This window comes from Corapipo altera, unplaced genomic scaffold, assembly GCF_003945725.1.
Source record: "Corapipo altera isolate COAL_440 unplaced genomic scaffold, ASM394572v1 1, whole genome shotgun sequence".
Taxonomy (NCBI): Eukaryota; Metazoa; Chordata; class Aves; order Passeriformes; family Pipridae; genus Corapipo; species Corapipo altera.
The window spans coordinates 15,939,201-15,962,590 of record NW_020884873.1 but is presented as its reverse complement, the minus strand read 5'-3'; the positions used below and the strand labels follow the sequence as shown (position 1 = coordinate 15,962,590).

The 23,390-nt window shown below is 55.9% G+C and overlaps 2 protein-coding genes across 3 annotated transcripts; both read right to left on the bottom strand.

Annotated features, from left to right (window-relative positions):
* Positions 1-853: 853 nt before the first annotated feature.
* SH3BP1 (SH3 domain binding protein 1) lies at positions 854-10,346 on the bottom strand. The gene is made up of 18 exons (XM_027668805.1): positions 9,574-10,346; positions 7,755-7,797; positions 7,278-7,382; positions 6,813-6,889; positions 6,419-6,530; positions 6,251-6,327; positions 5,738-5,873; positions 5,043-5,111; positions 4,558-4,648; positions 4,124-4,266; positions 3,917-4,028; positions 3,739-3,820; positions 3,359-3,439; positions 3,121-3,237; positions 2,620-2,711; positions 2,309-2,438; positions 2,025-2,140; positions 854-1,576 (listed from the first exon to the last, which is right to left on the bottom strand). Exons 1-18 carry the CDS (start codon positions 9,633-9,635, stop codon positions 1,242-1,244), a joined length of 1,980 nt encoding a protein of 659 aa, XP_027524606.1. The 5' UTR covers positions 9,636-10,346; the 3' UTR covers positions 854-1,241.
* Positions 10,347-11,735: 1,389 nt separating this feature from the next.
* GGA1 (golgi associated, gamma adaptin ear containing, ARF binding protein 1) lies at positions 11,736-22,373 on the bottom strand. Of its 2 annotated transcripts, none has more exons than XM_027660334.1 (17): positions 22,276-22,373; positions 21,583-21,667; positions 21,212-21,287; positions 20,515-20,613; positions 19,117-19,240; positions 18,531-18,631; positions 17,476-17,556; positions 16,927-17,064; positions 16,706-16,787; positions 16,386-16,493; positions 15,928-16,083; positions 15,101-15,165; positions 14,781-14,959; positions 14,390-14,673; positions 14,020-14,189; positions 13,664-13,774; positions 11,736-13,494 (listed from the first exon to the last, which is right to left on the bottom strand). In XM_027660334.1, the coding sequence occupies exons 4-17, from the start codon at positions 20,596-20,598 to the stop codon at positions 13,384-13,386; spliced, it is 1,794 nt and encodes a 597-aa protein (XP_027516135.1). In that variant the 5' UTR covers positions 20,599-20,613; positions 21,212-21,287; positions 21,583-21,667; positions 22,276-22,373; the 3' UTR covers positions 11,736-13,383. The 2 variants fall into 2 exon arrangements, with proteins under 2 accessions (XP_027516135.1, XP_027516125.1); XM_027660324.1 differs by lacking the exon at positions 22,276-22,373 and adding an exon at positions 22,055-22,167.
* Positions 22,374-23,390: the final 1,017 nt, after the last annotated feature.

The following is a 23,390-nucleotide window of genomic DNA, read 5'->3' as shown; positions in this document are numbered from 1 at the left end:
ATAGCCGCGCCCCGCCCGCCCCGTCCGCCCCGCCCCGCCCCGCCGCGCCGCCAGTCACCGCCCACCGCCCGCGCGTCGTCGCCAATAGGAGACCCTGACGGCGTCCAGAGGGCGGGGCGGGGCCGAGGGCCGGCGCCCACAGTGACGATGCGCGGAGGAGGCGGGGCCGGGGCCGGACGCGCTGCCCATTGGCTGGAGGCGCCTCCCCGGCCACTGCCCCCCGCGGGGGCGCGCGGCGGCACAGCGCCCCCTGCTGGCCGGCGGGGCGTGGGGGCGGTGCGATCGCCATTACGGCCCAGCCGCTTGTCTCCGCTGGCAGCGGGAAGCGGGCTACCCCCCGCCCTCCCGGCCCGGGGCTCGGCCGTGTCTCCCTTACCTTCTTCCCGCTGCGGCCGCGAGGGCTGCGGCCTCCAGCACCTGCTCACACCTGCCTGCGAATTTGACACCAGCTCCTCAAATAGTAGCAAACCGACACAGAATCTGTTAAGTTGGAAAAGACATCCAACCGATGTCCGAACACCACCATGTCAACTAGACCACAGCACTGAGTGCTACATTGAATCTTTCCCTAAACACCTCTGGGGACGGTGGCTCCACCACCTCCCTGGGCAGCCCGTTGCAATGTCTGATCACCCTTTCCGGGAAGAAATTCCTCCTCATGTCCTCTCGCCCTGTCTCTGGTTGCCTGGGAGAAGAGGCCAACACCCCCACCTGTTTACAATCTCCTATCAGGCGGTTGTAGAGAGCGGTAAGGCCACCGTGAGCCTGCTCCAGGCTAAACGCCCCCAGCTTGCTCAGCTGCTCCTCACAGGATACGCGCTCATATATATATATATATATATACATACATATCTATTTGTATTTATACATATTTGTCTGTATGTTCTTGGGGCAACGCGTTTTAAGGCAAAATGGGGCTGGGGTCATGGCTGAGCATCCACAAATGACCCCACCAGGCCAAGCTGCCCACGCTGGCCCAAAAGCTGCAGGCAGTGCCTGGGCCTGCAGTGGGGGAGCTGGGCAGGGAGCTGGGCCCTGGCAGGGACATGGTGGTGGGGGAAGGTGAAGGCGGGAGAGCAAGGGGAGGCAGGTGGAGCGTGCCAGGTGGTGTAAGCTGAGGGAGCAAGGTGGAGGCGCAGGAGTCCCTCAGGCCACCACCCTGGTGTTTCCACAGCACCTGCTGGGTTTCCAGATGGACGCCAGGCCCCATCTCCCCAGCCTGTGATTCCCCCACGCCCTGCTCAGTTCTCTGTGGGCTGTCCTGCTGGGGCCAATATGGCCAAGGGGCTGCTTTCTCCTGCAGACAGAAGCTGCCCTTCATCTGTGGTTCCTGGGACACAGTCCATGGCAGCCCTTATGTCAGCCTCACCAGTGGAAGGCTTGGGGGACAGTGGGACATCTCGGCTGTGACGGGGTGCTGGCTGTGGCGGGAGCGGCGGCGGGACAGAGGGGGCTCGGCTGGGTGCCATCCGTCGTGGCAGGGCTTTGGGGCTGGCTGCCGGGGCAGGAGCTGTGCTCTGGGACTGGGCCACAGGCGGTGGCAGCATCGTGGGTCGGGCTGGAGCCGGGCGTTTGCCTGAAAAGAAAGCTGGGCTGGGCTGGGGTACCCTCCTCTGGTGTATCTCTGCAGGGCAGAGGGGGCTGTGGTGCCAGCCATGGGTCAGGTAGGGGGGCTGCGGGCAGACAGATGGACAAACTGTCCCTTGCCCAGCTCCTGTACTGGAGACCCAAGTGCACAACAGCTTTTGGGGGGATTTCCCTCTTCCCCTCACAAAGGGCCAGGAGTTTTTACACCTCCTTACAGGAGAACCCAACACTGGAGGACATACTGTGTCCATCCCCTGGTCCCACCTCAGCTGGATCTTGGCCATGCTACCCTGGCCAGAGGCTTTACCTCTCATTTGGTGACAAGGACATTCTCAGTGGCCTTTTTTGCAGGGAACAGCAGGATGAAGGCTAAACTACAGGAGGTGGCATTCAGGGGTGTCATTTTCCAAGCACTGTGCCATCTGGGGCACCCTTACCTTTGCGGCTGGTATCGTCAGTCATTGTTGGAGCTGGTGGCCCTGCGACTTCAGGAGATGGTTTGGTCAGTGCTGGGGATGGCAGCTGGGACTTGGCCTCGGGGTCCCTCGACGTCCTGCGCAGAGAACAAGGCAAGTCAGGCTTTGGTTGGGCATGGCGGTCCTGGCCTCGAGGCCAGGCATCCACCTGCAAGGCTATAGCCCCTGGCCATCCCATGGTGGGATGGGAGGAGAACATAGGGAGAGGTGGGACAGCCAGAGCCCCTAGTTCCCAGCAGACTTACGTCTCTCCATCCGGAAGGGTGGGAGTGCTGGCTGGAGGGAGCTCAGGGGTCAGCTTCTCCACTGGGGCAGCCTTGCTAAGTCCACTATTTGCAGGCAGTGTGAACAATCCTGAGACATTAAAATCTACCTCTGGGTGGAGAGAAGGGAGGAGACCCTGTGAGGAAGAACTTGTGGCCCAGAGCAATGACCCCATGGCAGGGAGCCAGAGCAGGCCCCTAAATCCCTCCTCCTGGGGATGGAGAAATGTCCCTTTCCCTTCCTCTACCCTTCACCATGTGCTGTGACCCACCAAGTGGTGCCTTTACCCTACCTCCGGGGAAGAGGGTGTCCACATTCTGGATGAGGGCTTCCACCACACCCTGGATGGAGGAGACCGAGGCCAAGTCCAGTTGCATGGGGTCTCTGAGAGACAGGAATTGGGTAGGCATCAGAAAAGGGGTTTGGGGGGCATTAACCCCAAATGGCTTTTGGTGTTCATTCCTGAGGGGCCAGAGCCTGAAGGGAAGCCAGCCCAGCTGAGGGGAATGGCAGGGTGGGAGATGGGCCTTGTTCCCTGTCCTGAGAACCCTGGTTTGGTGTTGGAGGCCAATGGTGTTGAAAGCCATCCATGTCACAAGTGCTTCAGGTCTCAGCCCTTTCCTCTGCTGCTTTGCAGAGTGGCTAAGAGGACACAAGGGACATGCAGCTTGGGAACAAACACAGGACTTGAGAATGGAAGAGGTACAGGTGCTTCAAACCAGCCTGAAGGCTGCTGGATTGGCCTTTCCCATGGCTGGGAAACTGCATCCCATCCCTCCAAGCTGGACCTTACCCTGTGTTCTGCTGCGACCACAGCAGGTTTGGGCCCAGCACAATGGCGATGTTGCTGGGGGTCATTTTATTCACCTCCTGATGTTCAGCCAGCTTGGCTAAAAACTTGATCAGATACCTGCGGGGTGAAAGGAGGGTGAAGGTATAGTAGGCATGGATTTGGGGAAGAAACAGCCACTACCAGTGATTGCTTGCCCTGCTCCTTGCAGGGCTAAAGAAGCCCTGCTCCAGCAAAACACCTCAGATTGTTGTAGCTCTCTTGGGGCAGGCGGCTGCAGGTGTCTCGCAGGCTCTGTACACGGCTGTCAACATCCTTTAAGCTGCAAGAGAGAAGAAGGAGGAATGGAGAGCTCAGCCTGCTCCCTATGGCAGGCAAGGAGGTGGGCAAGGAGGAATGCCAGTGCTGGCCACCCCATGTAGGCCATAGCCCTGGGGATGGAGATGTCCTGCTTTTATTGAGCAGCTAAGGTAGGCATCCATGGAGGAGCTGCATTTTTATACCCCTGACATGGCAAATGAGGCTGAGCATCCCTGCTTCAAGTGCTGGAAGGGATGGAGGGGGTTGATTGGGGCCTTTTTGAGACCAGCCAGGCATTTCCACCCCAACGTCTGGACTCACCTGGCCGCTTTGACCCATTCGTCATAGAGCTCAAAGGTCATCAAAGGCTGGGGCAGCTCCCGCAGGTAGGATTTCAGTGCGCCTGGGAAGGGAGGGGGAGCAGTGGGGGCTGATGGCAGCTGGGGGATGGCAAGGACTGCCCAGTGATGTTCCCCCACCCTGCCTCACTGGCACCCACCAGCCACAGCGTGGGGGTCTGAGTAAAACTCCTCCAGGGCATTGGAGCCACTGGCCAAGCTGCTTTTCAGCTTCCTCAGCACTGATGCACCCGCTGCCAGCCGGAAGAGACCCTGGGATGAGGCAAAGTGGGAAGGGATGCATTTCAAGTTTGAGAGGGCTGCCTTTTCGGGGGGAAGGTGGTGAGGGGGTCTGGAGCACTCCCTACCTCTTCCCTCATGCCGGAGGCCAGCAGCATCATGACACAGGCTTCAATGGGCAGTGCGATCTCCCGGCCCAAGCTCTTGAGGTGAGTCTCTAGGGACACGCCATAGTACCCTGCCACTGGGGTGTCTGCTCTGAAGGAGGGCTCTGGAAGAGGGAGGAGAATGTCAAGAGGGATGGTGGCCACTGGGGCCATCCAGCATCTGACCATGGCAACATCTCACTCCAATCCAAACTTAGCTGGCTAGGGGCAGAGACAGGTTAGGCAGCATCCCCAGCTCACCTCAGGCTGCGGTCCCCAACCCACCAGCCAAACACGGGAGAGAGCAGCAGATGTTAGGGAGGGAAAATGAGCCTTTTCCAGTCTTGCTGGCCACACTTATATCCCCCAGGCTCGGCTGCAGCCCTCCCTGGGCTGCATGGAGAGCCAGCAGGTACCTGACTGTCTGTGGCTTTCCCTTAGCTCTGCCAGAGCTGTGTCCAGAGATTCCAGTGACTGCCGGTGGTACTGGGCCTGGATTTCCAGCAGCTGCCAGACAGGGTATAGACAGACAGCACTCAGTTTGGCACCAGCCCCTCTCAGAGAGACACCCATTACCAGGACATTGTACCCTTATGCAGGCAGGGCAAAGAGGGAGCTGCAAAGGGAACCCACCTGAGGTCCATGGAACTATATCTGTAGTGAGGGATAGAGAGTAGATTGGAGAGGGGGGTCACTGGGACAAGCCACTCTGTTTGCAGTTAGTGCTAGTGGCGACATTAACCTGCAGTGCCTGGAGCAAGGCCAGCTATAGGCATCTGCTGATGCCTCAGTCTGTTCCTTGTCCTGGGTGGGGGACTTGGTGCGGATGGGTACAAGGCTGGGCTCAGACATACCCCAGGAGATGTTCACACGCTGAGGAGAAGTGTGAGAAAGGACTTACTTTGATGAAGTAGCTGGCGTAGCTGTCCTCCTTGGTGGAGAAGTGGTAGAGGTCAGCCATGTACTCATCCTGGGAAGGGAGACACAGAGAGGAGCAATCTTCCGTCCCCTCTCTGGCACCCGAGGAAGAGGAGACCCCTACATGAAGTCTTTCATCTCATCTGTGAGTTGTCTAGACAGGGTCCCTGAGTGTGGTGGGGATTCCTCCTTGCCTCCACTGCTTGCGTTTGAGTAGTGGCAGCAACCTCCCCTATGATCAAAGTCCTGGCACAAGTGGCTCAGGCATAAGAGGTCCCTGCACCTTCAACTCCAGTGAGCTCATGACTTCTGCCAGACAAGATGCTGGGCGTTTCAGAGAAACAGGGCAGAAGAGGAGTAAGTTGATGTGAAACTTTCCTGCCACCCAGAGCAGATTCTAGCTCAGCTGGTTCCCAGCCCAAGGAGCTCCCCACTATAGCCCCTGGAGCCTCCTCTAAAGCAGAATCCTTTACTCTTTGAATCCTTTACACTTTTTATTCCCTGGGCCTGGGGCATCTCTCTGTTTCTGCTTGAGGAGGCTGTTTGCTTGCAGAGGGCAGGACACGTTGGCTGGCTGCAACCCATCTCACCATGGGGTCACCTTGGACAAGACTGGTGGAGGGAAGCAGGTCTGCAGCCCTGGAACTGCCCCATGGAGGAGAGCAGTGACATTCTCACCTTGCATTGTTCCACCTTCCTCTTTACCTCCTCCTCCTCTTCCTTCAAGATCTCCAGTTTGTTGGCAGCAGAAGATGCCCCTGGACCAGCACCAGCTCCAGTGCTGTTACTGGAGCTCTTGGCAGCTTGGTTCAGCCTTTGGGGTGGGAGAGAAGAGGCACATTCATGGCCTCAGTGCCAGGGACATGGAGTGGGACAGCTGTGCAGACTACTAGAGAAATCTGGCATGGCACAGGCTGCCACTGGCAAGAGTTGGAATTGGACAATCTCAGTGGCACCAAGCAGCACTGGGGCACTTTGCTGCCTTTGGCAGTGGCACTGCCCTTCTCTCTCGGGCCATGGAACCAGCTCAGCCCAGAGCAAGGATGCACCTGCAGAGAGGGTCTGGCTGGGTGCTCCCAAAAAGCTGTTGGAAATTCACTCCCCAGGGCAGTCATCTTCCTCTCTCCCCCAACCTGTCAGGGGGCTGTGCTCTGTATGCCCTGGCCACCCAAGCTGCAGTGGGCCCCATACCGGCTCTTGATTGTGTTCCAGTCAGAAATCAACTTCTGGAGAGTCTTCTTGTGCTTCAGGATGATGGGAAGTTCCTCCTGGGGGATAGAGTGGCCAGAGTGAATGGAAGAGGTTTGGGAACACAGGAAGGAGTGGTGGGATGGGAGTTAGAAGGGCAGCCAGGATTACCTCACTGAGCTTGTTGAGTGGCTGCAGGACGTTGTGCTCCAGTGCAATCTCAAACTCAGCCAGGATTTTTGCCAGTGAGCTCTGTATACAGCAGCCCATCTCCAGAGCTCTCCTGAGTGAGGACAGAGGTGAAATGGCAGTGGGCTGGAGCCATGCCCCTCTCTGACCCAACACCCTGATGTAGCCGCATCCATGTGGGACCTTGAGCCAGCCCCTGGCCCAACTCTGCAATGGGAGGCTGAAGGTGCTGGCTCTCCCCTCTCCCACTCCAATGCCAGTGTTTGCTCTTGGGACAGGGTTTGAGCCATGAGTGCCCCTGACCCAAGACAGTGTCACTGCCAGAGTCTGGCATCTTTTGGGGTCACCCTGGCACTTTTTCCCCACCAGTACTTACCCGAGGCTGGACTCCGTGTCCAGTTCCTTGAAGCTCTCAGCCATCGTTGTGGACAGAGCCATCAAGGGTAGCTTCTTCTGCACAGAGCCAAGGATTCGAGAGAGAAGTGGTGACACCAACTGTGCCTGGCCACACTGTGGTGCTGCTCACCAGAGGGCATCAGTGGGTGCCAGAGATTCACAGGGGTTTGGGAAGGGGGATAGACAACCAGGACTTTGGAGGGTTATTCAGTATAAAGACTCTGTCTCTCTTTCAGGAGTGTCCCAAGTTAGTGATGGTTGAAAGCGTTGCCCTGCACTGCTCACCCCAGGCTGCTGGTGGTCACTGCTGGCAATGGGACCTAGGCAGGGCACAGCTTTGGGCCACCCTTCAACAAATCCGGCAAAGCTGGGGCCTGGCATCCCATTTGCTGGTGAGGGACAGAGCTGGGGTGAGCACAGGCTGCAGTGGGAGGACTTTACTCACCACTCTCTTGTCCATCTCAGAGCCACATTGCCCTTGCAGGCAGGCTTGGAGCCTCTTGGACACACTGTGAGCTGCTCGCTTGGCTGGCTCGATCCTCTGCTCAATCTGGAGCAGAAAGGTGGGACTGGGGAAACCCTTTCATCAACCATGGGTACTTCAAGGCCATTTCCCCCCTACCTAGCTCTGGGTGCAGGTGGCCTGCCTGCTACAGCCCAAAGCATCCCCAGTCCAGGGAAAAGGGAACACAATTCCTGGCCAGGATTCATCCCTCTGTGGGCAGCCTGGGAAGCCCTTTCCAGTGGCAGAAGCCTGCCATTCCCTTAACGCCATGGTCCTGAAATCACCCTGCGGCACACAGGCGGATCCCAACCCCATGACTTGGATGTGCTGGCAGGGTGAATGGCAGGCAGGAGTGGGACAGGTTCCCACGCCCAGACACAAGCAGACACACGCCTGCCAGCCCAGCATATGCCTTACCTGCAGCAAATCTTCTGACAGGAACTCAGTTGCTTCTTGAGCTCTGCAAAGGAGAAAGAACCATCAGCAAACTGGGATGACCTCCATCAGCCTCCTTGGAAAGGCAGGTCCTTATGCATCCTAGCTGCCTCTCTTTGGACTCCTGGGAGCAGGAGACTGGCTATAGCCTGGACCATGAGACACAATGCTATGGGTAAAACAAGCCCACAGGGATAAGAGCAGCAGAAGCAGGGCAAAGGGAGCCAACTTTGCTGACTAGTGGACAACCCCATCAGACAGAGTTTCCAGTTCAGAGCACCTCAGTAAAAATGCCCAGATGTGGCCTGGGTTTTGGAGATGGGGCCCACAACAGGAGTTGATCTTGACTGCTCACCTCTCCCCTGAAGGTGAATCTACACATCTTTGCAGGCCAGTGCAGCCACTGGCTATGAGACCACTTGTGTCAGAGCAAGGATATCCTTGTGGTCAAGCTAGGGTCTGAGACCAACACCAGCCTCTCCAGAAACACCCACACAAAACCAGCTTTTGCTTGATTTTGCAGCAGCGAATCTGACAAAGGAAACTTATGGTTTGCATCAAATTCTGCTCAAAAGCAAATTCAAAACCCACCAGCCACCGTGACCCCCACACCTCCCTGATGCCTCTCATACAGGAAGACTTGCTTCAACAGCCTGCTGTCATTGCTATGTCCTGGGAACCCTGTTTGCTTTCCCTCTGCTGCTGCTTTTTCTCCAGTTCGTGTTTCTCTCTTTTCACCGCCCGCCAAAGCCAATATGGGACAAGGCTGTGGAGCTGCAGGAAATGTGGGTGGTTTGGTTGAAGGCAAGCAAGATCACATGAGGTCGTGGCCCACGGAGGAGAGGCTCTGCAGAGGGTAAAGAACTCTCTTGGACTCCACAAGCTGCCTGTCTCGCATTAAGCAAAAGGGAGGTGTGTCTAACATGGAGATGAGAAATCTTGAGGGAGGAGGGATTGGAAAGGGGGTTATGCTCCCCTCTGGGGAATGCAAGAAGATCAAGAGGCCACCAGGATATAGGAGCTGCTTCTCTGTGGCCGATCTGCTGGGCTGACTGAATGACCTCTGTGGTCCAGAGGACATGATTGGTCCCACTTAGCCACCTAGCACTGGGGAACCTGTGGAGGTAGCAGTAAGAAAGAGGGAGGGGGGGGCCGGGAAGGGAGGGCCTAGCCCTGTAATTTCAGTTCTTGGTTTGCAAGGGGAAACCTTTGGAAAGCCAAAGAGAAAAATAAGGAAGCGGGAGATGTAGGATGGGGACAGACGGATTTGTGTTAAGCTGTAAGTCCTCCACAGGTCTTCTGAGGATCCCCAGTCCTCTCCTCAAAGACCATTTCAGGATGCCCATACTGCTGGGCTGGCTAGAGCCATGAGACACCCCAGGCTCAGTGGGGAGGGAAAGCCCCAGCTCCTAACACCCTTCTGGTCACGACACAGCCGAGCACATGTGGCTGGAAGGTCCCTCCCCATTGCCCCATTGCCCCACATCCTGAGGAAGCCAAGATTGGGAAAGCCCTGTTTGCAGGTGGATGCAGCACCTGTGGGCCCTGGGAGAGGTAGTTGGGCTTGGGGATCAGATCGCTCCTGAGCAACACCAGCGCAGCCTTCCTTCCCACTGTCCCTCAGGTGCCAGGAGGTCACAGCCTCTTGGCTTATGCTGAAGATGCTTTAAACTCAGGGTTATTTCCCCCTTTTCCCAGGCCACTGTCACTAGGAAGTCAGTACAGCCCCAGCACAAACCCTCCAGAACCCACATCCCTCTCCCTCTCAGCCCTCTGGTACAGGCAGTGCAGAAATCCTTACCGGGTGGCGATGTTGGGATGGGAGAGCTGCTGCCGCATTCGATTAAACTGTCTTTTCATCATCTTGAGAGCTGAGAGGAGACCAGGAGAGCCACTCTGCTTGACTGTACCTGCTCAGCAGCCCTTGGTAATGCTTGGCATTGGATGCCGGCAGCCCCTTGGCTCCCAGGAGCTGCTTTGCTCTTTGCTTTTTCCTCAGGACCTTTCCCTCCTTACTCCTCTTCTTTCTCCTTTCCTCGTTCCCCCTTTTTCAGTTTCCCAGCTGGTGCCCTCCCTAGTCTCTCCCTGGGGATGCCCTGCTTGCTTTCTCTTCTCCTCCCTTGAACTCCTCTCTCTTGCTCCTTCTCTTTTTCTGAGCTTCCTTCTTCCTCCGTCCGCCCCTCTGCCGCAGATCAGGTAAGAGCAGTTCAGGGCTCCTGCTCCGTTCTGTGTTCCTGTCACCACCCCACAAGTAAAAATAACTTCAGCCAAGCCTTAAAGGGGAAATATTATTACAGCATACACAAACAAGGCAGGACAAGCACATGCCACTGCCGAGCCCAAGCAAAGAGCCCACGCTCTCTTTCTTGCTCTCTGTCTCAGCTAGGGTGGTTCCCCCCCTTGCCTTGCCCACCACCAGCTGTGCCGCGGGGCAGCCCGTGCCGGTGCCAGCTGGCTGTGTGGTTCACTGGGTGCCTGGTGTACTCCCCGCCCTACCTGGTCACCCACACTCTGCCAACACTCCTCAGGCACCTTTCTCTGCTCACGGGTGCTCCATCCTCTTCCCCTGTGACATATCCCCCCTGTCATTGCAAAAGCAGGAGAAGCAGCAAAGCCACCTGTGCAACCCCTCCTGCGCTCCTCACCCTGCTTTCCCTCCCTGCCTTCGCTGAGGCTTTCCGGAACCACTGCAAAGCTGTGGCAAACGGCAGTTGCCTTGTGTTTTGGGGAGGCCCCTTCCTCCCTGCTCCCCCTCCGCCAGCAGAGCTCCTCCGAGCAGGGCGGGTGGGCCCAGTGCAGAGCAGCAGCACTTGCACAGTTGCACGGGGACCACAACCTCCCTGTTCTCAGGCTCGGGTGTTTCCTGCTCTCTGCAGAGCTGCAACAAGGTTCATACTTTTTTTTTTCCTTTTTCTAAAAGCATCCCCCTCACACCACCACGACCTTTGGCCCTGGCTCTATGAAATGTAAGCCTCACTTGCACCCAGGGCTTTCCTCCTCCTACTCTAAGAGAGAGGAGAGGTTGCTGTTGGCTGGGTTACATGGCTGGCAAAGGAAGTAGCAAACGAAGCCCAAATGAGAAGCGGTTTGCTTGTGGGCAGAACAGGCAAGCAGAAAAGGAAAAAGAGGCAGAAGGGCCACTCTGCCTGTGCCCCAAAGCCTAAGGAGCAGTAATTTGTGGGCTGCTGAGTTGTGCTTCTTGGTAAGAGTCAAGTCTCCAGTGACTGTATGGCAAAGTGGCACTGGCAGCTGTTTTCAAGCAGGTACGGGGTGAGGGAGCACCACTCTCCCTGCCCAAAACACCAGGCTGCTCTAAACCTGTGGCAGAGCACATCTGATCCCCTGATCCACTTCCAGCACCTATTGCAAAGATGCAGCAAAGCCCTGCCCAGATCCTCCCTGGCTGCCTCAGTTGGTAGCCAGGCCCTTCCTCCCCTGCAGTGTCAGAGACCCACTCCCAGCCTCAGGCTGCTGTTTGCCAGAGCAGATGCCCCTCTTTGCACCCCTGCAGTAAAGCTGCCCCATGGAACTGCTTCCAAGAGGCAGCCTGGGGGAAGAGGAAGTGCTGCTACCATCAGTGGTAAAGCTGCAAAAAGTCATGTGGGGCATGGGAGCAAGGTCAACCCCTGCTTCCCATGGGCTGTGGGGCACAGACCCTTGCCCACTGCCTCTCAGTGGGGAGGGAAGTAGGCAGCACCCAGTTTGCAGCCTAGAAGTAATTGTTCTCAGAAAAGGAATTGAGAACTGCTGGGGGAATTCCACCATCCCAACTCCCCGCTCACAGGAATGGGGAAATCACTGCAGCAAGGCTCTCCCTGGGTGACGGTGGGATAAACTACAGGATTGCAGGGGCAGGATCTGAGCTGGAAAGGACCCTAGGCAGGGTGCAATACAGTTCCTCAGAGGTTAGGGAAGGTGAAGTGTGAGAATGTATTCCTTGGGTCAAAAGGCAGAGGGACAGGATCAGGAAAGAACTCTTTATTTCCCATAAATACAGCTGATTCTTCGCGCCGGGCGTCTAATTTTAAATGTTTGTTTTCTTCCATTTACAGAATTCTGCACTGAAAATATATACAAGTCTATTCAAGAACCAAACAAGATCTGCAAGGAAAAAACCCATACAAAACCCTTAACACCAGAAAGGGAAGTAAGACACAGCAGAACCCCAGCACAAAGACCTTGCTTCTCCTTGTCCTCTACTGCCTGCTGTGCCCAGCTTTGAGACACATCACCTTTGCTGCTCTGAGCCAAGAGTGCAAGGCACTCCACTTGTCTCCACCTCACAGAAGCCTTCTGGCTCTGATAAGCCAACACAGGGCACAGCTTGCCTCTGTTTTCTATGCTCAGGCCCTCTCAAAACCAGCTTAGAAATGGGAAGCAGCTCCTGTGGTCTCAAGTTCCATGAGGAATCAGGATTGCTTGGGATGTGCCATTCCCCAGTCTCCTCCGTGCCTGCAGATCCCCGCTCTTGTGTCACAGTGATTAGGTGGCTGGAGTTAGCCCCCTCCCCGCCACAGGGAGCCAGGCCTGCCCTCAGCTGCGGGCAAAGGTGAGCAAGGCACAGCTGAACCCCCCCCCCCCAGTACGCCCCTGTGAAGAGCTTAGTGGTGATGGGCTGGGCTCCTGTCTCTCCCTGGCTCCCAGCCCATCACCTACCCCACTGCAAGAAGACACTGAAGAGCTGAGAAAGCTCCCCACGCCTCCAAGCTCTCCAGTCCAGCCAAAGTGGAGGAAGACTAAGCGCTGCTTCCTCTCCCCATCTGTCAGGAGGCTGCAAGGAGACTACCCCCTATAGTGTGCCCCTCTTCAGCCCCCGTTCTTAAAGTTGTTATGATAGATAAAATGTGGGAAGAGTGTGGGCCACCCCACTGTGGGGGTTCAGAACTCCAGCTAAAAGGGGCTGGGAAGGCACAGAGCAAGCTCTTCCCAGCCCCCAGGGTCCCACCCTGGGGCTCACCTCCCACAAGCAGCTCTCTAAGCAGCTAAGACAGAGAGATGTGACGATCACTCTCCCTGGCCCCCCCAAAGCAAGGGCAGCTGCCTGCTCTCTGGTGCTGGAGAGATACCTAGCCTCTGTCCAGCCTTGTTCCATACCAGCTCCAGTGTGATCCCAACAGATAGGGAAACACTGGGGCCCAGCTCCAAGGAGGGGAGAAGGGGGGACAAGAGGGAGCACCATAGAGCACGAAGTAGCTGAAAAGCTGGGAAGTGCAGAGGGAGCAGAAAAGGATCTTCCTTTGCAAGCCCTTGCCCTGGGCTGAGGCTGTTAAAGCTCCCTGTCCTTGTTCCCTACTGCACCTAGAGCAGGAAAGCAGGGTTAGAAGAGAAGCTGGACAGACTGGGGAGGGAGTGTCATCTTCGGAAGAGCAGGGAAGGCAACTGTTCACACACACGAAGCTTTCCACTCTGCTCCTAGTCTTGTGGGATGAACATCTCCTGGCATCTCTGCTCTCCTCCTTGAGGCACGCTCCCTCGGGCCTTCACCTGACTGCCTGGAGAACAGAGTGTGAGCAGCAGCCCCCCACCCACCCTCCCATCTCCTCAGGCTGCTCCAGCCCTGCAGGGTTGGCTTCCCGAGGAATCTGCAGTGTAGTGCCTGCAACATGTGGCTCTAGAGGTTTCCCCAGGACTCTGGTGGGGGAAACTGGTCCACATCCCCAATTTCATTGTAGGTTTGCTCTCCCATGGTGAAGGTCAGCTTGTACCGTAGCCTCACTTTTTCCTGGAGATGGAGGAGAAAGGATAAGCAATCAGAAGGAGGGGAAGAAAGGCATGAGGCACAAACCATTTATATCTCTCAGACAATGCTGAGAGGCAATGGGGACAGGGTAAGGGCTTTGCCTAGGCACCAAAACCAGCCTCTGCTCGTGCTCCAGGGATGATGCCATTACCTTCTGTGGGTTAGCGAGCAGCAGGACTTGGGTGATGGCACTGGGGTGGACAATGGGATTGAACGCTGGCAGCTCCGTGCCTGAGGGAGGCTGTAGCTTCACCTTCATTACCTAGGGAGAGAGAAGAGCACCCCACACTCCTGAGTGATTTGGCAGCCAGAAGCTCTGCTCCTGTACTTGGGGAGCTTCCACTGTCTAGTCAAAGAGAAAAACATTGTGCCGGTTCCCGCTAATCTGAAGGCAACACAACTTGCCCCCATGCCCACAGAGCTCTCTCAACCCATCCTGCTTTTCCTGCAGAAGTAGAATCATGCTCTTGCCCAGTCTGGGGACCTCAGCCCCGGCAGTTCCCTCACCTTGGGGACGGCAGACTGAAAGACAATGTTGCGGATGGGCTGCGGGGCCGTGCTGAGCATAGAAATCACCACCACAAGCACATCAGGCCTCTCGGGCAGGGCATCCTTAGCAAAGTGGAAGAGGACACGGAAGCCATGTTGATCATACACTGTCACAGGGAGAATGCTGCCTGTGGGAAAGGCAGGGACAGGCAGCAGTCAGCCAGGAGGGAACTGGCCCCATCACCCAAACTCCATGCAACTGACAGAGACAGCATTCCTCCTCAACCTCCACAAAATCCAACAAGCAAGAAGTTTCTTCACGTTCTTCCCCACCACGTGTGCAGCGTCTGTTCCCCCCATGCCTGCCCCCCTCTTTTTCCCAACTCACTGGGTTTGATTGACTCCAGAGGCACAGTGATGTTGGCCAGCGAGATCTCCTGGGGCAGCGCAGTGGCAGGAGGCCGTGGTGGGACTGCAGTACTTCCTGCTGGTGTGGTGGCAGCCTTTGGAAGTGTAGCAGGGGCAGGCAGCTCTGAGGTCAGGGGCAGTGTGGGGTTAGGGGAAACACTCTGGAGCACAGGTGGAGTGCTGGGATTGTGGGCTGTGGTGCCAGAGCTGCTCCTGTTCTGCAGATCCCTCAGGGTGAGCCGAGGGGGTGGCTGCTGCTTCTCCCTGTAGGGAAAGAGCAAGGAGTGGAACGGGGCATTGAAGTGCTGTGTCCAGCACCCCAGAAATGGAAAAGATGAGGAGAGGTGCGAGATTGCACTGCCCCTGCTTACCATCGCACTTGTTGAGACTCCGGAGGCAAAGACTGTTGCAGCAGAGTCTTGCCCAGGAGGTCCAGGTCATCCAGGCCACTGCTGCTAGGAGAAGGTTTGGGGGAGGATGCACCAGCATCTGCTTTGACTGGTGGTGTTGCTGTGATAGGGGTGATACCGAGCTCATTGCTATCTGATGACTGTAAAAAGAATGCACAGGAGAGCCCTCAAAGCAGGGTTGCATTTCAGCACCAACCATCAGATCTGGGATCTTTCCCTGCTTCTTCATTTATTGCTTTTACTACCCTCCCCACCCTCTGCCATGGCTCCCAGCACATTACCTGGAAGCTGTTCCAGCCACTGGTGTCACTGGCATGGGCAGCATGTGGTGCTGGGTCATTCAGGCCTGCCAGGAGTAAAAGCAAACATGAAGCTTAGCTATCAAGTGGGTAAGTGCAATAAACGCGGCCTGAATAAGAGAGACGAAGCAGGGCAGAACCACCAAAGTGGTCTCCATCTCTGGCCCACATCCTTGGATGGGGGAGAGCCTGGAAGGTGATAGTAGTTTTTTCTGTCCAGAGATCTTCATTTGCAGTCTAGTTCTCACTGCAATTGGCAGAAAAGTGAATACTACTGGGCTGACAAGTCTGGCTGACCATGTTGTCTACTTCATGCTGTTGTACTCAAAGCACCTGTCTTAGCAAACAGACATCTTGTTGGGCAAAGAAGGACTCTAAAGCCTTCTAGGATTTGCTCCTCACAAGATTTCCATGTGAACAGTTTTGGAAGTCCCATGCATCTGTTGTCAGCTCATGACTTCAACACCAAGCAGTAAACATGAGGAGCTGAGGGTGACCCACCCTTGTGATCCCATCTGGGGATGGCCATTGCATCATGCTTGATTTACCTGCCAGGTCAGTTTTCCCAGAGCAAATCAGTGGGGGCATCCCTGCAGGCTCTCTCTGACTAGGTAGGAAAACACCTTGGGACTGAAGTTCAGAATCATAGCAGGGTCTTTCCCTCATGCTAAATGAGGGACATCTCTTTGTCTTTCATTATTCACCTCTCCCAGAGCTCTTTCTTATTAATGTTGCTGCCACAAGAACCACCCATGCAGACTATCCAGAGTCAAGGAGAGAATAAAGAGCTTTTGCTCTGGATTTCTCACCCAAAGACATGAGTTCATCATCCAGCAAGGAGACAGAGCCAGCCTGGTCAGGCATGGGGACTGCTGAGCCACCTGAAACGGTGGGCAAGGCTGGGTAGGAAGGGCATGTTGCTGGAAGCTCCAGGCCAGACAGATCCAGAAGCGCTGAGGTGCTGCCTGCAAAAAAAAGGAAGAAACTGAGAATCAAAAACTTTACCCAGTCCTTATGCAGTGTGCTGAGGCCAGTTCCCATCCTTCCGCACACCTGGGAGAGGGACAATGCCCTGCTCTCCCTTCCAGTTCCCTCTCTTCATGCATCAGTCACCCTTACATGCTGTTTCCTCATCTCACCAGCCCCACTCTGACCTGCTGCAGGTTTCACCTTTCCACTGCTCTCAATCTCCTCTTACACTGCAGGAAACCAGCAATAGGGTCTCTCTGCTTGATGTTCCTGTCCCCAGTTCCCCAAGTCTCCTCACCTCGAAGGGGACCAGCCACTGTCTCCCCATTGATCTCTTCTCCCCGTACAAGCTGCTTGTAGAGATTGATCACCTGTGTTAGATTGTCATTGGCTTGCAGGATCTCCGCTGAAATGGAATAGGTGGGAACTAAGTTTGAAAACAGTCAAGAGAGTGACTTTTATACCCTGATTCTGTCTATTCTGTCAAAGCAAGGCCCGAGGAGCTGCAACAACCCACTGCAGAGAGGGTGTTTGCCATTGTTGCTGCAGAATGCACCAGGGTACACTGACACCTCCACGGCAGTCTCAGCAGGAATGAGAAAGGCCAGATTTGTTTACCCAGAGCTTCATCATTGTCTTCTGTGTCACTAGCAAGGCGGAAGAGCATGGGCCTCATGCGCTCACAGCGCTGATACAGCTCCTGGAAGAGAGGAGAAAGGGGTGCTGAGGTAAGCAGCAGGATGCTCAGCTGGGGCTACAAAATAGGCAGGAGGACAGGGGGATAAGGGTCACCCATTTCTGCTATGCCCAGGGAGGATGCTGGGATGGCCTTCCCTCACCTTCATTAGGTCCTCATTGCTTTCTGTTGTCTCCCCCTTGCTGTAGTTTGTCACCATCTCTGTCAGCAGCTTCACATTGTTGTTCACCTCCTCAATGGCATTCACTCTCTTGGAGATCTTCTCCATGCGCTTCTGGTCCTGGAAGGGAAGCACATGGGGAAGGATGTCCTTGCTCTTGGCTATAACTTGGAGAGGAAGCCAGTCAATCACCAACTCCCTGGTCTAAGGCACAGCAATACTGCCCTCAAAACAGCTCCCACTCCACTGAAAAACTCCAGGTTATCTCTGGGCCATAACTTGCCAAACAGAAGGAACTGCTGCAGATCTAGTGCTGCAACAGGGCTTGGGCCACAGAATGCACCCAGAGCCATTCCTCCAAGAAGCCAAGGGATGGCAGAAACCACATATGGACTCTTTAGCAGCTGCTACAGCAAAATTCTGGGCAGAAGCTCTGTATGTCTGCATGAGGTCACAGAGCCACTGCTCCTTTAGTGCCAACCATCACGACCCAGACCATGTCCCCCCAGCTTCCCTCTTTCCCAGCCACACCTCCTGAACCATCTCCTTGATGAGCTTGTTGGCAGCCCGGAGGTCCTCGGGATGGGAACTTTTCAAGAGCCGAGCCAGTGTCTGCAAAAGAGAAGGCACCTCTGAGCCCAAGCTGAGGGGTGGCAGCCAGAGTCACTCTTGCTACACTAGAGCCAGTAGTTCCCCCTGCCCCAAACCTGTATCTGGCAGAGGCGGTGGACAATGCCAGCTGTTTAGAAAGCCCAGCCACAGGAGCTATCAGAGACCAGGGAGAGAAGAAATAAAACTGCCCTTCCTTTTCCCATTATGGTTCTGGTTATATGAGATAGGTCTTTCCCTGAAGATTCCCTGCATTCTAACCCTGCTCCCACCTGCCTGTTACCCACTACAGAGAGTCTAGAGTGCAGCAGCACTAGCACTGAGACAGAGAAAGCCTGGTTTGTGCAAGAATTGCCATGGGATTGCAATGGACTCAGACCTCTTAACATGCCTCTTTGCAGGTGCAATTGGTGAAGAGGGAGAGCTCCCACCTTCTCTCCCTCTCCACAGTCAGTGAACAGTCCCACTGGCCACCTATAAATCCTCATCTGCAGACTCTGATCCATGGAGGCAAAAGGTGTTACCTGCAGCAAACTGGCTGCAGAACTAGACCCAGAGGAGCTCAATACTTGTTTAAATGTATCAGCACTGATAATGCAGAAATTTGCCTGACACAATTCCAATGGAAAGACAACAAAGGATGGGTCCAGGAGGGTATAAGTAGTTAGGCAATAAGCAGATTGCAGTGCTGGGGTGGGGAAGAGATAACAGCAGCAGCATCTGGGGCTGGATTTAGACCTTGTGGCCAGGTAACTCAGCTAAGTCAAAGGTCAAACAGACCCACATGCCCCCCCTCTGTCCGTTTCCTTTGTCATGATTTTGGAGCAGTCCCTCAGCATTCCTGTGATACAATTTTCTGAAGGAGAGCATGTGGAGCAGGGGCCTCAACTCTTTCTGGATCTCCACATTAGGGGGACATGAGATACTGGAGCAGGAGGATATTGCCTGCTGTCCCTCTCCTTGCACAGAGCCCTCACCTTGGATTTTTCTTCATCATCAAAGATGATGTTCTTGGGCCGAGGGGGTGGCGGTGGAAAAGGAGCGTCATCGGGCAGTTTTGGGTCACACTTCACAATTCCTACAGTAGACATCAAAGCAGAGATCAGCAAAATTCACCCATTTGGGGATGGCACCGCCACCCAGGTCTTCTTTCCCTAGTGGCCCACCAAATCCAGCTAGGACTGACGGTGTGTGGGTTTGCTCCTGTTACCCAAGACCCTGGATAGTGTTTTCACAAGAACTCCCCATAGATATCCTCTCTTAGAAAATTCCAGCATCTACTGCCAAAGCACTCATAGCCCTTCAGCCCCAGACCTTTCCAGGGCCCCATCTCCCACAGAAGCAAGCAGATATGTCCTCCCACCCAGCAACTTGGACCACCAGCAACTCCCTCTGCCCGGCTAGGAGCCCTAAGACACCCAGTCCTTCTCCTGACCCTAGTGCTGAGCCAGACTGATGGATGTCATGGGTCTGGGCACAGGGAAGGGAGAGCTCATTTCAGACTCTGTCCAGACAAAAAAAACAAGGGAGGGTAAACCATCCATCCACCTTCCCCTTCCAGACCTTGTTTCTTCAGCATCTGGTAGGCTTCTGAGATCTTCACCTCGTGGGGCAGCCCTAGTGTCCAGCTGTACATCAGCTCCAGGATCTTTGACTTCACTTTTTCTGGTGTCCGGCTGCCAAGATACTAGAGGAACAGAAAAGAGGCGGCTTGAAGCTGATCTGAGCCGTTGCAAGCTTGGCCTGTTCCTCTCCTCTCACTCCCCAGGAGAAGTGAGACTATTTCCAACGGCACAAGGAGGAGGAAAGAGGAAGCAAGTAGGGAAGCTCATGAGGGCCTTGCAACACATCCTATGCTGTGCCTGGTTTCCACAACAGGAAAACAATAGGTGTGAGAAGTGCTGTAGCAGCAGCCCCTTAGCAACACACAGAGATAGGTGGGAAGGCTCAGGCAGGTCTCTGTCCCCTCCTTGTGAAGAAAAGGGTCCTGCCAACAGAAGCTGCTCAGCAAGGGAGCCCTCGAGAACAGGGGACAGCAAGGCTGGGAGAGGAAGGACTGTGGTTAATGGTCTCCGAGGCAGGGCCCAGTGCCTGGCATCCTTTAGAGCAAGGTGAGCCCCAGATGACCAGTACACAGTAGGGAGATATCCAAATGCTACAGCTCTCCTCCTGCCATGCAATCATCCTTCACCCTTCCCCTGTGGGTCTGCTGGGAGTTCTGGTAGTAGAAACAGTGCATGTGCCACCAGAGTCTAGTGGCTTAAGGCAGAGGACATGCTCTAGGGTGCCAAGCAAGAGGGCTTTAGGATGCTGCTGTCACTGTTCCTGGTTATTCATCACTGCAGATCACAAGCTGTGACTGGCAGACAAATGTTTTCCTTAGTCATATTTAGTCTTTGTTCCCTTAACCCTACACTTGCTGGTGTTCACTGTCTTGACTGAATAGGGGAGCACACACAGCTTGTTCTGCTGCAGGAACAGCAGCATCAGCAGAGGAGCAGGTAATGACTTGGTCCTTCAGATGGACTCGCCAGAACACCACTGACCAGGCCTGGGCTTGTCCTCCCTGAGTGTCTCAATCAGGCTGGGACACCCCAGAGAGACATGGTCAGATGTCAGAGCTGGGGGAGGTTCCTGAGCACATCCAGCACAGAGCCCAACAGCGATGCAGAGAAGGTGACTCCGGGCCTGCACGTGAGCTCAGCTGTCTCACAAGTGCTGGCTGCATCACGTCTAGCTGGCCCTCAGCTTCCTACATCAACAATCAGCCTGAAACAGAGGGGTGAAAACTCACCTTCCAACCAGGATACTCAGCAGGGAACAAGGACTAGATCTCATACTAACACTGTCCTGTTTTCCCTACATTCCAGGGGCTGTCTGGCCTTTCTGCTCAGCCACCACTTTTTCCCAAAGTCCTCCTGTCGCCAGGAGTCCTCTCTAGCACGATGCCCTGAGACCCACCTTGGGTGACACCACCTTGATGAGCTCATTGAGGAAGCGGAACTTGCCCACCTCGTCATGGAATCGTTTGCCACAGCTCTTCATGCAAGACTCCAGCACCTGGGGAGAGGGGACAGGTGAGTCCCAGCATGGGGACAGCAGCAGGATCAGGAGGCAGTTCCCTCCTCCTTCTCCTTCACCAGGTGTGGGGCCTGTGGCTCCTGTCACAGCAGCAGAGGAAAACCCTCTTCCCCCCATCCCAGGGTGGTCAAGCACTCTCCCACAAAGAAACAGAAGATTTTCCTCTTTGGAGCCAGTTTTTGCAGAGATGGCTCAACAGCCCATGGAAAGGGATACCCTTAGAGAAGTCAAATCAGGGTTTCACAGTGTGGATCCGCAACACGATTAAGAATCATAGAATCATTTAGGTTCAAAAAGATCATCAAGATCATGGAGTCCAACCATTAACCCAGCACTGCCAAGACCACCACAACAAAACCCAAAAAGCTTCCTATCAACAGGATACGATCTTAGGAAGTAACCAAGTAACCTCTCCTGACTTGTGGAACCACCTTCGCTCCCTCTCCCACCCAAGGGCCCAGGTGCTCCAGGGCTTTCTTAGAGAGAATTCAAAGCTTCCCATACTTCTCCAGTAAAGCTGGAGCATCTCCACGCCCTGCCCCTCCATCTAGTTCTACAAGCCTGCAGATGCCCTTACCGTGAGGGCCTGGATAGCTTCCCATTCTTGCGGAGACTGGATCTTGTGGGCAAGAAGTCGGGTGGCAAGTGGAGGACTGGAAGGAGTGAGGGGAAAAAAAAAGCTAGGCGGTTATCGATGAAAACCCTGGTCCCTGTCTTCTTCTCTGGGAATCCAGGGGTGAAAAGCATGTCGCAAGTTGAAGACACTGATAAGGCACCAAGACACCTCAAAACCTGGGGGGTACCTTCCATTAGTGGACCAGGCCCCCCCCCACCTACCCTTACCTTGAGAGCCTTTGTGCCTATTCAGCTCTTGGGACAATCCCACTGGATTTTACTGTGCGAGGGACCACAACTAGGCCTGTGACCTGGAAAGGATGAAGCACTTACCCCTCCAGCTCCTTATTGAGCTGCTCGCAGAACGCATTGATACCATCCCAGTCCAGGTCCTTGTTCAGGGGGTTTGTTGCTTTGTCTGCGGGCGGGAGGAAGGGACGGTAAGAAAAACCTCCCCAGGCGAGGGGCAACGTCGATCCCACTCCCTCCCTGCCAGCTCCACCAGGTGCAGTGGCGGGGGACGGTGAGGGAGGAGAAATACGCCGGTGTGCACTCGCCCCTTCCCGTGGCTGCCCTGTGCACAAACTCTCGCCCCCTCCTCCCCGCTGACCCCCGCGCGCCCGCCCGCCCCGGGCTCACCGCAGCTCCCGGGTGTGCCCACACCCACCCCCGGCGTCGAGCCCCGCACCTGCCCGGAGCCGCGCTCTCCATACCCCGCTACGCGCGACCCCCGGCGCCCCCTCCCTCACAGCCCCCCCGCCGGCCGCGCCAGAGGGAGCGGCGGGGCGGTCGCGACCGCACTCACTGATGCGCGCCTCCAGCGTCTCGGGCTCCATGTCGGGGGGCCGCGGCTGCTCAGCGGGGCAGCGCCGCTCCGCCGCCCTCCCGCCGGGCCCGGCGCGGCCGCGCCATGGAGGGCCCCGATCCCTCTGGCCACTGACACCCGGAAGTCAGCGGCCCAGAGCGTCTCCCCGCCGCCAGCGCGCCCCCTGCCGGTGCGCGCCCCCGCTCCACCATGGAGCTCACCCGCGCAGGGGAAGGAAAGGCGCGGGACGGGAAAGGAAGCGGAAGGGCCTCCTGGAGAAGGGCACGGAGGGCAGGCGAGCGCGGGGCGGGGCGGGGCAGGGCGTCGGAAAGCGGCCGCTGCGCGGAAACCACTGGGCCGACCCTCCCCGGAACAACCCGCATACTGGCAGGTGAAGTCACTTCCGGCAAGAAGACCGGGCACTTCCGGCCGGCGGCGCGCGGCGTCCTTTCAAAGGACATGGGCTCGCCGGATGCGGCGCATGCGCAGTGCGCCCCCGCCCCGGAGATGGAGGGGGACCAGGTGCCGGCCCGTAATAAATGTAAAATAAATACTAGTAAGCGAGCTCCCCTGCCGTGATCTTTAAGTAGCAGGTGATCTCCTGACCTTCTGCCTCGCTGAGCAGCGTGCGTGTGAGGGGATGTCGGTGGAGCCCTGGAGAGAGCTGGAGGGTTCTAGGAGAACAAACTCCGTTTGCCCTCGTTTTCCTCGTGGCTCTGGCAATCTAGGCCAGCGCCAGCTGTGACACTTGACACCGCCTGTTTGCTCTGTGCTCCAGTGGCCCTGGCAGGAGCAGCGCGTCTTCTCCCCGACTCGTTGCCTTCGTTGTTTACTTTCCTGCACTTCAAACAGCGCCGGTGGAAGGGACGAGCTCGGCGAGCTTTGGGGAGCCTCAGCCTCCCCCTGTGTGAGGAGTGCCCTGTTGTGGTGTTGGCGGTGGTGTTTGGGGCTGGGGCTGCCAGGGAACGTCGGCGATAAGAGCACAATGCAGCCTATACAATGCAGCCTGTTCGGCGTTCCAGCCTCTGATCCTGCAGACAGGCGTCTGAGCCGGAGCCGTCCCGTGCTGGGTTACTCATTTACAGTGCTAATCCCATGGTTGACGAGGGAACTGCCCTGTTGTCACACCTAATGGCTTTTCCTTATGGATAGCCATTGTTTCGGTGGGGATTTTTTGGCCATTAAAAAGTACTTTTTTTGGCGCTTGAATGTAGTTCTTTTTTAAACTGTTACTGCCTTGCATCACAAAGCGCTTTTTAAGCACCTTTCATAGAAAATTGCAACATCCTTCCCTCTGCTCTGTTCAGGCACGTTTAACACGGGTTATTTTAATCTT